This window comes from Canis lupus, chromosome 5 (assembly GCF_003254725.2).
Source record: "Canis lupus dingo isolate Sandy chromosome 5, ASM325472v2, whole genome shotgun sequence".
NCBI lineage: Eukaryota > Metazoa > Chordata > Mammalia > Carnivora > Canidae > Canis > Canis lupus.
In genome coordinates, this window is record NC_064247.1 from 52,346,928 (window position 1) to 52,359,198 (window position 12,271).

Consider the following 12,271-nt stretch of genomic DNA (forward strand, 5'->3'; position numbering starts at 1 on the left):
TGGCTTCTTGTGACATCTCATCTTTGTGTTTGTCTTGAGCACTTCCTTACTTGCTGGAATAAGGAAGATAGTTCAGACTCCTCTTGCACCTGTCCCACCTCAGCTCTGGAATCAGCCATTTCTCCCAAGAACCCCTGGCTCCTTTTACTGGGGGAATGGTAGTAATAACCCAAAATCTCGGGGATCCCTGGGTGGCTCAGCAGTTAAGCGTTTCGGCCCAGGGTGTGATCCTGGAGTCCTGGGATCGAGTCTCATATTGGACTCCCTTCAGGGAGCCTGCTTCTCCCTCTGCCTGTGTCTCTACCCCTCTCTCTCTCTCTGTGAATAAATAAATAAAATCTTAAAAAAAAATAACCCAAAATCTAGATATTAGGTATCATGTTGTTGGAACTCTTTGCACCTAGTCAATGGGCAGAGCTAGGAAATGTATGCATATAAATGCATGTATGTATACCTACCTATACAGATGCATGTGTATTTTATAAATCACGAGTTTGCCGGAAATCTCCCATTTCCAGTCTGTCTCCACAGTATTCTTTCCTGGCTTCCCCCTTTCCAAAATTTAATATCTCCTCTTTTATAGTGAGAACTGGGCTCCCCAGAACATCAAAACATTTGACCCTTTGTTCAATCCTGTAATACATCTAAAATAGTTTTATAATTGCTTAGCCCAAAACACTACCAAAAAAAAAAAAATGGAGTTTGGGATTTCTTTGTAGTCCCCCTGCTACAACTCTGCTCACTAAAAGGAGTTTGGGATTTCTTTGTAGTTCCCCCTGCTACAACTCTGCCCAAGACTGAGTGTAAACAGCCAAATTCTGTGTTCGTAAATTATTTCAATTAGTTCTTTCTCTCTCACCCCTTCAGAGACTGTGTCTGTGATATTCATTTGAGATACAGTTGGATTTAATTTGTCTCAGTCCCCTTTCATTCTGAGCCTTTCCCCCCCACTTCCTACTCCTGTTAATTTAATTTTTTCACATGTGTGGAACTGTATGCTTCCAAATGGGAAAATAATGCATAAAACTGTACTCTGCAAAGTATCACCCTCTGCCATATCCTTCTACCCAGTCACTTCATCATTCCCCTACACAGGTGTCCCCATGTAGAAAACAATATCTTAGTGCTCTGCTGTGTTTGTTCTGTGTTTCTTTATGTAAAGGCAAGCAGATTTATGACTCTTCTTAAGCATCCAGATCTCACTGATCTTCCAAATCTTACACCCTTGGTGGTGGTGTTTCCATTTCACTGATGAGGGAACAGGCCGTTACCCTGTACTGTTAAAAACTTTTGGGTCTTGTTAATAACCTGTTTGGGGTGCTTTATAATTTGGACGAAGTTGATGAAAATGGCCAAGTCACAAAACACACCGGTAGTGGCATTAGAGCTTTTAATCCCTGCAACACGAATGAACCCCAAGTCTGGCTTCTGGGAAGACTGCCCCTTCATCTGTGTTTTAAGTCAGGGCTACCCTCTTGGACTAGAATTTACAATGTTCTTAGCATATCACAAAGGCTGAAGTCTGGGTGTGGGACCTGACTTGGAGGTTTTCTTGTTTTGTTTTCACTTTATTTAGGTGAAATTCACACAAAGTTGACCATTTTAATGCGTACAATCCAAAGTATTTATTACATTTATGATGCTGTACAACCACTACCTCTCTGTAGTTCCAGAATCTTTTTAGCACCCCCAGGAGGAGACCCTGAACCCATGAAGCAGTCACTCCCCCTTCCTTGCTTCCCTCCATTCCTGGCAACCGCTGATCTGCTTTCCATCTCTCTGTGGATGTTTCTATTTTGGATAGTTCATATAGATGGACTCATAGAGCATGTGGCCTTTTGTGTTTAACTTCTTTTATTTGGCCTACTGTTTTCAAGGCTCATCCCCGTTGTAGCAGTGTATCAATACTTCTTTCCTTATTATGGCCAAATAATATTCCATTGTATGGACATACCACATTTTGTTTATCCATTTACCAGCTGATGGACATCTGGGAGGATTCCCCCTGAAGGTGGAGAGAGGAGTGGTTTATACCCTGCCCTGTGTTGTGCTACTTAATAGGCATGTGGGGCTGTGGACAAGCTACTAAACTGACTTTTGCTTTTCTTTATTTGTAAAATGAAAAATAATAATACTCAAATTTTCAAGTGGCTGAAAGATTGAGTAAAAGAAGTTCATAGTATGGTAGCTGGCAAATAGTGGGCCATCCTAAATGTTAGCTAGTCTATGGTAGGATCGTATGAGAGGGGTGGCTGGGGGAAGAGAAAGCACAGATTTGTGTTATAGTAGGTTTTTTAGTATGTTCTGTTGTGGCTGCTCAAACCTTTATACTGCCTTTTTTTTTTTTTTTTTTTTTTTTAAGGCCTATGTGTTTTCTCTGCTTTGTGGTTTGGTGTTTTTGTGCCCCCCTCCCACCAATCCCCCTCCCCCCATCACTGAACACAGGATTTTACATTTAGAAGCAGTTCACTAGACAGAATGTAGTGGAATGTTACATAATTCACATTTAGATTTGAAGAGCTCATTATAAAAAACCTGACACACTTCAGGAATATTAAATTACTACAGATTGTGTAGAGCAAAGAAACATTATTGAAGCATTTCAAAATTCTAGGCGAGCCTGAATTTAACTGATAGGGTTTCACAGCTTTTACTGGGGGAAAATGATTTGAGTTGTCACATGGTTTCTGGCCCTTGGGGGAATTTAATCTCCTTAATTACAAAGAAATGAATTTCCTAAATAATTTGGAGTTACTTTACAGCATCTTCCCAACCTCTGGCTTTTGGAAAATTAAAGGGGATGCCATGATCCGGGCTGTGGTATGTTCTCTCCATACTGCAACACCTTCCTTATTTAAGGTTTTATTTGAAATGATGTTGGTTTCCTTTCATTCTTGGTATCTGGGTGTACTTCAGAAATCCACAAGGAATGCTTTACAACACTTGAACACAGTCACATTTTGTCAAACAAGTGGTGCTGGAGATACCCACAGAATAGGGAGAGGTGCTATATTGTGCTTTATAAAGTTGAAGGGGAAAAAGTGGCCCGTTCCATTCCAGTTTCATGCATGAACTTTTAGAATACTTGAAATTATGTAAAATCCATATATTTCAGCTTATTTTATTATTTATATGTTACTTTATTATTTACTGTGTACAAAACCAGCATGATGGAAATATCTTAGATCCTATCTCTTTCTGCAATATCTTTACAAGGTAGACTTAACCTGCCTTAGCTTCCCCTTCTATAAAGGGAGGATCACAGTGTTATGGCCTTGTAGTTACATATCACCACATGACCTTGAGCGGTTAATGTAGGAAATTATTAGTGCCCCCATATTTATTAAGTACTTTCCAGAAGGTGTGTCAGGTCCTCTTCCAAGCATATGACATGTGTGGTCACGCTTAATTCCTGCAGTAGCTCCATGTTACCCCCATTATACAGATAGAAAAACTGAGGCAAAGAGGGGTTGAGTAACTTCCTCAATATCACATTCTTATAAGTGGCTGAAACTATGCAGCTGGCCAAAAAACAGATCATGGTATAACTAGGGAAAGATTCCATTTAATAGAACAATCGGAAAACCTTTCTGCCTATGATACTCCTTTGAACTGAACCCTGAGGGGTCAATAGAATGCTAAGGCAGACCTCAGGAAGAAAGATTGAATAGAGAGGTAGCACCACGAATTAAAATTGGAAAGGTGAGAGAGTATATCACCTCCCTACCAGACTTAGATTTCCTTTTATTAGTTGTGCTGTTATTTAAGGCTCCGTGCCTTTGCACAACTGATCCTTCTTCCAGAATAACCATTTCATTATACATGTATTTATTGAGTGCCCACTGTTTCATTCTCTTATTGTCCACTTGACATAAGAATCATTCTTTAAGGGTACCTGGGTGGCTCAGTCAGTTAAGTGTCTGTCTTTGGCTCAGGTCATGATCCCAGGGTCCTGGGATCAAGCCTTGCATTGAACTCTCTGCTCCTCTGGCAGCCTGCTTCTCCCTCTCCTTCTGCCACTCCCCCTTGCTTGTTCTCTCTCTGTCTCTGTCTCTCTCTCTCTCTTAAATAAATAAATAAAGTCTTAAAAAAAATCATTCTTCAAGACCCCATAGGGTAGGGCTCCTCCTCTGAGAAGTTTTATTGACTCTTCCAAGCAAAGGTGAGTATTTGCTCCTTTGTGTTGTAGTATACCTGGTATTTATTTGTGTTAGTTCTGGTTGTGTGTATTGCAGTCCCTTACATGACTGACATCTCTTTTGGACTCAGTATCTTTGAGGAAAGGGGTTAAGAATCCATACTCCTAGCCAGTGTGGTTGCACTGTAGATGTCTATAGACATGAATGAGCTAGCATTTGCACCTGGCCCAGAGTAGGTTCTTAGCAGATATTTATTACAGTGAAATGATCAGTATTAGTAATAAAATTATGTCCATGTATGACCAAGCTTTGTGGCTCTGTCATCTCTAATGGAATGTTGTCTTTGGCTGGCAAAGATGTTAGGAGGGGGTGAGGGCTAGTGGTATGATGCAGATAGATGGCACAAAGGTGGCAGGAAAGTTTTCGTCTCTGTATGATTTTATTCTAGGAAGGCACTTTTGCATTTTCCTTAGTTGTAGCTTTAGTTACTGTAGTTCAGACATCTTTAATTAAGGGCCTGTGTCCTTTAAAAAAAAGCCTGTTAACAAATAAATAAACCAAATATCATTGGGTAAGGTGGGAATTACCCTATTATTGGGCCTTATAATTTTACTGATTTTATTTTTATCTAAGCATAATTGACACACTTAGTTTCAGATGTATAATATAGTAATTCAGCAATTCAATGCATAACTCAATGCTCATCACAGTAAGTGGACTCTTAATCCCCTTCACTGATTTTACCCAACCCCCCTTCCCTCGCTTCTGGTAACCACCAGTTTGTTCTCTGTATATAAAAGTATGTTTGTCCGTCTCTTTTCTTCTCTGTTTTATTTCTTAAATTCTACATACAAGTGAAATCATATGGCATTTGTCTTTCTCTGACTCAGCATTATATCCTCTTGCCATTTGTAACAACATGGACAAATCTATAAAGCCTCTTCTAGTTAAGCCATTTTTAGTTGTAATGATTAAGAAGTTTGGTTTACTGTTCTTTTTGAGCAGAAATGGGCATTCAGAGTCAGCCATTCTGGGTCTGTGGGTTGAGCTCAGAATTGGCTACACAGTTTGAAGATCCATTTCCAATAGCTCTATCTTCATTTTCTTTAAGAATGGATAACAGCGAAATGTTTATTTTCAGCTGAACTCTCTGATGTAACTGTCAGATAGATGGTCACTGGGAAAGACTGTTGACACAGGAAATACATTCATTCAATTTAACTAAAATCAAATGAGATAATGTATGTGAAGCAGTAGCTGAGGGCATAGTATATAGTAAGTGCATAGTAAATACCAGCTGTAATTGAAGTGGTGGTATTATCATTATTATCATTATCATCTCTTCCCAGCACAGTGTCTGGACTTAATAGTACTTAGTAGTGTGCAGTGCATATTTATTAAAGAAAGAAAGAATGGAATGTGTGGCTGCCTGCTTCTTTTCTTTTTCTCCCCACATTAAATGCTTGTCTGCTCTTACAGCTGAGGAAAAAGCTGACATAAAAATTGGCTTGCTGGAAAGTTTCTCAGCCCCATTTGTCACCTTACCCTTGGAGCCCAATTGTATGTCAACTCCATGTCCCTTCTGATGCCTGGCAGTGAGGGATAGAGCACAGGTCACTTCCCTATGATCTGCTTTAGCTGCCAAGGCTCTGATCAAGCTTGGCTGATGGATGGGTGCCCTGTTGTTGGGAATGTCTCCACGGGGTTGCTCAGGAAATACTCCTTTGCTGTATTTTCTGGGTGGCATCTAGTGCTTGAAAGCAAGAAACATGGAAAACAAGGAATTGGGTTTTGTCCTCCTTGGAAATCCAGAGTTTTAAAAAGATCTGTTTTAAGTTATGTACCAAGGTTGAGAGACCATTTTTCAGACAGACCTCTAATTCCCTTTGCTACAAACCCTGTCATTGGCTCCATGACATCGTGTGAGCAGTTTTTTTTTTTTTTGGACTTTTTAAAAAAGATTTTATTTATTTATTCATGAGACACACACACACACATACACAGAGGCAGAGACACAGGCAGAGGGAGAAGCAGGCTCCACGCAGGGAGCCAGACGCGGGACTTGATCCGGGGTCTCCAGGATCACAACCTGGGCTGAAGGTGGCACTAAACCACTGAGCCACCCAGGCTGCCCATGTGAGCAGTTTGTACATGGAGACCAAGATTTTCCTGGTTTTGTTTGTTTGACAGTTCATTTCCCCATGCTCCGACTAATTTCTGCTTAATCTCAAAAGGGTGATGATTCTGAACATTCTTTTGGCTTGATTTGCAGAGCTCGGAAGGAGTGAATGAGATGTGCAGCTTGGAGCGTTGTTTCTGAAGGGAGGAGTCATTCTCTTGGAGAGGAGTCCTCCATGAGCCTGGCCGAGGCCCGGGATCTGTGTGAAGTGGACTAAGGATTTAGTAGGATGTCAACTGAGACAGAACTTCAAGTAGCTGTGAAAACCAGCGCCAAGAAAGACTCCAGAAAGAAAGGTAGGGCTGATGTGCTCCTTTCTTACCGGCTGTTTATCTGTGCATTGTTTAATCTCTGGAATCATGTACAGCACTACCCTTGTGATGGCATATGTTTTTTAATGGGTGCCAGTATTATTTGCTGTTTTCTGTACTCGTAGTATAATATTTTTATGGTTCTCCATTATGCCTTGGGTAAAATCCAAAATTATTTTCATAATGTATAAAACCCTTCCTGGTATGCCTTCTACCCATCCCTCCAGCAAGTGACATCTCTGCCTAATCTGCACCCCCCGCCCCCCTATCCAACCCTGTTTACCCTGCAGGCATTCTGTCTATTGTAGTTCACTTTTCCATGTATCCAAAGTTCTCAAATTCCAGCAGCACCAGAATCACCTGGAAGGCTTGTTAAAACAGATTGCTGGGTCTCCTCCCCAGAATTTTTGAGTTCAGAATTTTTGAGTTCAGGTCTGGGGTAGGACCCAAGCCTGCATTTAGAACAAGTTCCCTGATGGTACTGGTGCTATTTGTCAGGTTTAATCCGATTGGTAGTGACATGGAATAGAGAGGCCAGGCAATAGTTGGTGGAAACAGGCTTTTAATGGGATGTGCTCTTGGGCGAGGTTCCGCAGCCCACAGGGGAAGGAAAGAGAGGGGAAGTCAGGGGCCTGGGAAGTCGCGCCCAGGCAAGCCGCAGGGGGGTCTATAAAGACTTATCAGGGAGAAGGTGGGAGCAGGGCGGCATTCCGATTAGGGCAAGGGTTACGGGTCTTTGTGTGCTAAGTTAGGGTAGGGCCACAAGGCGTCCTTATTGGGAGGTTGCTGGCCTGGGGTCAGCCGTTTTGAGGTCCCCAGTCTCGCCAGCCCCACACTATTGCTTCAGAGACCAGACTTTGAGAACCACTGAATAATTAATCTAGCCTGAAATCCTTTGTCACTCTCTACTTTTTCCTAGACTGGCTCCCATTTAAATATTCAGGTTAGTACTTTCCTTACTCCCCAAATTGGGTTAGTTGTTTTTGTTTGTTTTGCTGCGGTAGCACTTTGTTAGAATCTCACTTTATTAAAAATTTTCTGTGTTTTTGATTGTCTCTTGTTCACCCCTTAATTCCAACACTTGAATGTGCTTGGCCCAGAGGAGGCACATGAATAGCTGTTAATGAGGACTGGCATGCATAGTATGATAATAAAATCATTTTCTCACTCTTGATGTTTTCTGGAGAATTCGATCCTATGGCTTTAGGACCATGCCTTTCAGTGTATTTGTCTCCTGGTTGCAATTAGGTGTAAGCAACTTCGTGCTGTGTGTTGTCTTTCTCTCCCTCATCTTCTGAGATGCATGAAGGAGGATTAATAGACTTTCTCCTTCAGGTCTTGAAATCTGTCAATATGGGCTTGCAAACTGGGATGCACTTAGTTGCTTTGTATAGGCTGTGATTTGTTTGAGACACTGCTGTGCCTGCCCAGTCATGTTTCGTGATGGCATTTGTCTGACACTCTGTAGGAAACAAGGGACATAAATGTAATACACATGCAGCTCCCTGACAGCCAAACTCTCAGGAAGGATGGTAAATTTTGCTTTGGATGTTTACTTGAAACACAAATATTTTGGAAGTAGTTTATTTTATTTCCTAAAACTTAATATAAACCTTGTATTTTATACATCACAGTCTAATAGAAGGAAAGCAAGTCAGTGAGAGAACAGGTCTTGGGAGAACTGCTTCATAGGGAATAAAAAGATTGCAGGGCACAATATGTACTAGAATTCAAATGCTTTTTCAGTGAAAACTGACAAGTTATATTTTTGCTTCAAATTTAACCTTTCCACTAAACTTGTGCTCTTGAATGCTTAATGCATTAAAAATTGTATCTTACTGCATATCTTTTCATTCTTAATTTTAACATGCAAAACGAGGAGCATTCTAAAGAGAGGATTCGGGTTTTCAGAACATTAGCTTAGTTGAAGATTTGGAATGGGAGTGTGAAGGTGACCTTTTTAGAACTTCCTCATCTTCATGTCTTAAAAGACTCTAAAATCAGCATAATACATATTGCAAGGAGCATCTTCTACTGTGTGACCAATTCCATGGAATCCAGACAGACAGACCTGGATTCAAATTCTAGTTATGCCACTTCCTGTGTGACCTTGAAAGTTACTTAACCTCTCTGAGCATCTGTTTTCTCTCCTATAAATAAGGATATAATATTAAACTTCAAAGGCTTACTATGAAGAATAATTGAGATAAGGCAGATTAAATACTTGGTATAGTACTTGGCATATATTAAAGGATCAACAAAGAGTTTTTGTTTTTTTAAGATTTTATTTATTTATTTGACAGAAAGAGAGCACAAGCAGAGGCGAAGGCAGAGGGAGAGAGAGAAGCTCCTCCCTACTGAGCAGGGAGCCAGGACCCTGAGATCAGACCTGAGCCAAAGGCCAACACTTCTCCCCACCTGAGCAACCCAAACCCCCAACAAAGAACCTTTATGTCTGTTCTTCCTCATCACTCTTTCCTTCCCTTTTTTCTGTATCCTTCTCTTCTTTCTTCTTCTCATCTCTTTTTTTCCCTTTCATCTTTTTCCATTTCCTTCCTCTCTCCTTTTCTCTGTTCCTCCTCTCTCACTTCTGTGCTCTGATTCTTCTTCCTCTTCTTTGTCTCATGGTCTTTATCATAAGCATTGTGTTTTCTCTTATTCCATCCTAGAACCAAGGATATCTTAAAAAGTATATTGCTGATTTGTCCCAAAGTCAGATTTTGCAATTATTCTTTGTTACGTAACAGTGATAAACAGTGTGCATTCCTAATAGATTTCTCTGGCTCAAGGCACAATTAAACATACATACGTTCAAAAAGGGAGAGGGTGTACTCATAAGAATGTGTCTATTTCCTACTCCTGAGTTTTCCCTGTGGGACAATAAGTAATTCCATTAAGCAAATATTGCTGACTGAACCAAATTAAGTGGAACTTTAAAAGGAAACAGTAACAGTTTATTTATTGATCTTGAATCTTGAATATAATGGTGTTACTGAACATTTTTACTAATTATTCCAATTCCTCTTTGATTTTCTATGGAGACAGCATAAAACCTTATAAGTAGGTTTCTGTCTTCCTCTCTAATCCTTAAATAATTATTCTTTTTCTTGTCTTATTACAATGTACTGTCAGTACAATATTTAGTGATAGGAGGTATCCTTAACTTGATCTTCAGTTATTGGAAATGCCGTTAAGTGTGTTATTTAATTTTTTTTACTAGAGATTTTAAAATTATTTCTTCTTCATTTATCATTGTCCAGGAAGTATTTTTTAGTAAATCCTGAACTTGCTTACTGAATTTTATCATATGCCTTTTCTAAATTTATTTCAATGCTTATACATATTTTTCCTTTCAATTTATATTGTGGTGGGTTTTACTGATAGGTTTTTCTAATCTTCATTTCTGAGCTAAATACTACTCATTCGTGATGTATTATTTTCTGTGTATGTACTTGATTTTTTGATATTTGGGGTTTTTGATATCTATACTCCTCAGCACAATTGGTATATAACTTTCTTTTCTTGAATAATGTACCTGGTATTAGTTAAAGTTGATAATTTCATGCAGTGATTTTTGGTGCTAAGGGACTAGTGAATGGTATTTAAGGCTCCTGGAAAAATATGTTTTTCCTTGTTTAGTAATTTTATTTGACTTTTTAAGAAGGTATATATTCTGATTACTGAAAATTACAAGAGAGAAAGTAAGCATGCCTAAGCCCATTAATAAAAAAAAATAATTGCTATTAACGTTCTAAGTTAATTCCTTCTGGACTGATTTTTCAGGATGTGTGTTTGAGGTCATACTATTCATACAATTTCATATCCTGCTTTGTTTTACATTACATCATAAATACATTTCTCATATTATTACATGATATTACAAACTAGAAGAATTTTTCCCCCTTTGGCAAGATTTAGATGGTTCTTGGGGTAGATATTTTATTTCCTGGAAAAGAATACCTGACAATATGGGTCATCTATCATGAGCAGGAGTGGCATAAAGAAAGTTAAGAGGCCCTTTAGAATTTCTTACAAACCTACCACCTTGGTTCTTTAACCTAGGCTTTTGAAAGGAAGTGAGATAGTTTCAAATACAAGTCACACAGGGGCATATTTCACCATAAAATGCATTTCTAGACAGGCCATGTATGAGACATAACTGGAGTATTCACAATTCAAATAAGAAAGGCTTGAAAGTAGTAAGAAATAAAGTTGTTTTCTTCATTTCATTTTTATTGGATTGTGTCACTACACATGCAGCTTGTCAAATGGTGCCTATTCCAGGAATGGAATTTGATGGAGGACGGGAATATATATTTTCAGGTTCGTTACCTGCCATCAAAGGGGGAAAACAGCTGACACAATTCTTGTTATTTGTAAAACCGGCATTAGGCCACCCAGTAGAAGACTGTGGTAAAGGAATGGGTCTCAGGATGAGGGGGGCAGATGTTCCTGGGGGCAGTGCCTGGGGGGGTGGGTTTCCATCAGTGCTACCTGGCAGCTTTGTGTGATAGAGAGAGGACTCACTATCCTTGGAGCTGGACCTGGTTTGAAATTTTAATTCTTTTCTTTCCCTACTGTGTAACCAGAGATGGGTTATTTAGCTTCTTTGAAGAGCCTATCTTTAAGTGTGTGTGTGTGTGTGTGTGTGTGTGTGTGTGTGTGTGTTTAGGAGAATAATACTTAACAGAAGGATGAAGGAGGTGTTATGGGTAAATGTCTACAGTGTGGCAGCTGTCTGGTTAGTGTTAGCTTTTCTGGCCTTTTCCTTCTGAGATCACACTTTAGCACTGTCTCCTTATCTTCTTGAAATACCTGGAAATAGGGACACCTGGGTGGCTCAGTGGTTGAACATCTGCCTTTGGCTTCGGTCATGATCCCGGGGTCCTGGAATCTAGTCTTGCATTGGGCTCCCTGCAGGGAGCCTGCTTCTTCCACTGCCTATGTCTCTGCCTCTCTTTCTCTCTCTCTCTCTCATGAATAAATAAGTAAAATCTTAAAAAAAAAAAAGAACTACCTAGAAATAAACTTACTCACTTTCCATATATTAGAATTATGTCCAAGGATCATTAGTTAAGAAAACAACAACAGCAGCAAAATGTTACCTTATTTCTTCCCTGAAAGATTTGGCCCCAAGAATCAAAGCCCTGGTGGGTTCAGGAGAAGTTGGTGGTCATATGGCAAACACCTTAGTTTTGGAGCCCCATCAAGCTGAATTGGAACCCTGATTGTGTGCCTCAGTAGCTGTGTGAACTATTAGGAGGTTTCTTAGAAAATTCTGGTTAATCTTGGATAAGGAATGTTTTCAGTAATGCCATACTCAGAGTCCTAATCCCTCAACTGGTCAGTTAATCCTGGAAAATATCTTGTTAACACTGGCTTAACACGTAGGAGCTTATAAAGTGCTATCACATTCATCATCTGATTGGATCCCTAGGGCTGAGACATTTAATTAAACAATTTTTTTTTTTTTTTTTTTTTTTTGCCAGGCCTGGGTGCAGAGCTGCTATTTCACTGCCTCTGCCTGCTGCTCTTGTCCTGCACGGAGTGCACTTGCTGTTGGTCATGACACAGGCCCTGGGCTCAAACCCCAGGCCTGCCATTCTGGATCCTTCCACTCCCTCAGGCCACTTTCACTTTTC

The 12,271-nt window shown here is 39.9% G+C and overlaps 1 protein-coding gene across 23 annotated transcripts in view; it reads left to right on the forward strand.

Moving 5' to 3' along the window:
• Positions 1 to 12,271, forward strand: part of DAB1 (DAB adaptor protein 1) — a 1,117,693-nt gene that overhangs the window by 834,837 nt on the left and 270,585 nt on the right. For all 23 annotated transcript variants that reach the window (XM_049110389.1, XM_049110401.1, XM_049110402.1 and 20 more), the window contains one exon: positions 6,412 to 6,614. In XM_049110389.1, the coding sequence (XP_048966346.1) occupies positions 6,548 to 6,614 (67 nt within the window). In that variant the 5' untranslated portion in view covers positions 6,412 to 6,547. The remainder of the gene's footprint in view (positions 1 to 6,411; positions 6,615 to 12,271) is intronic.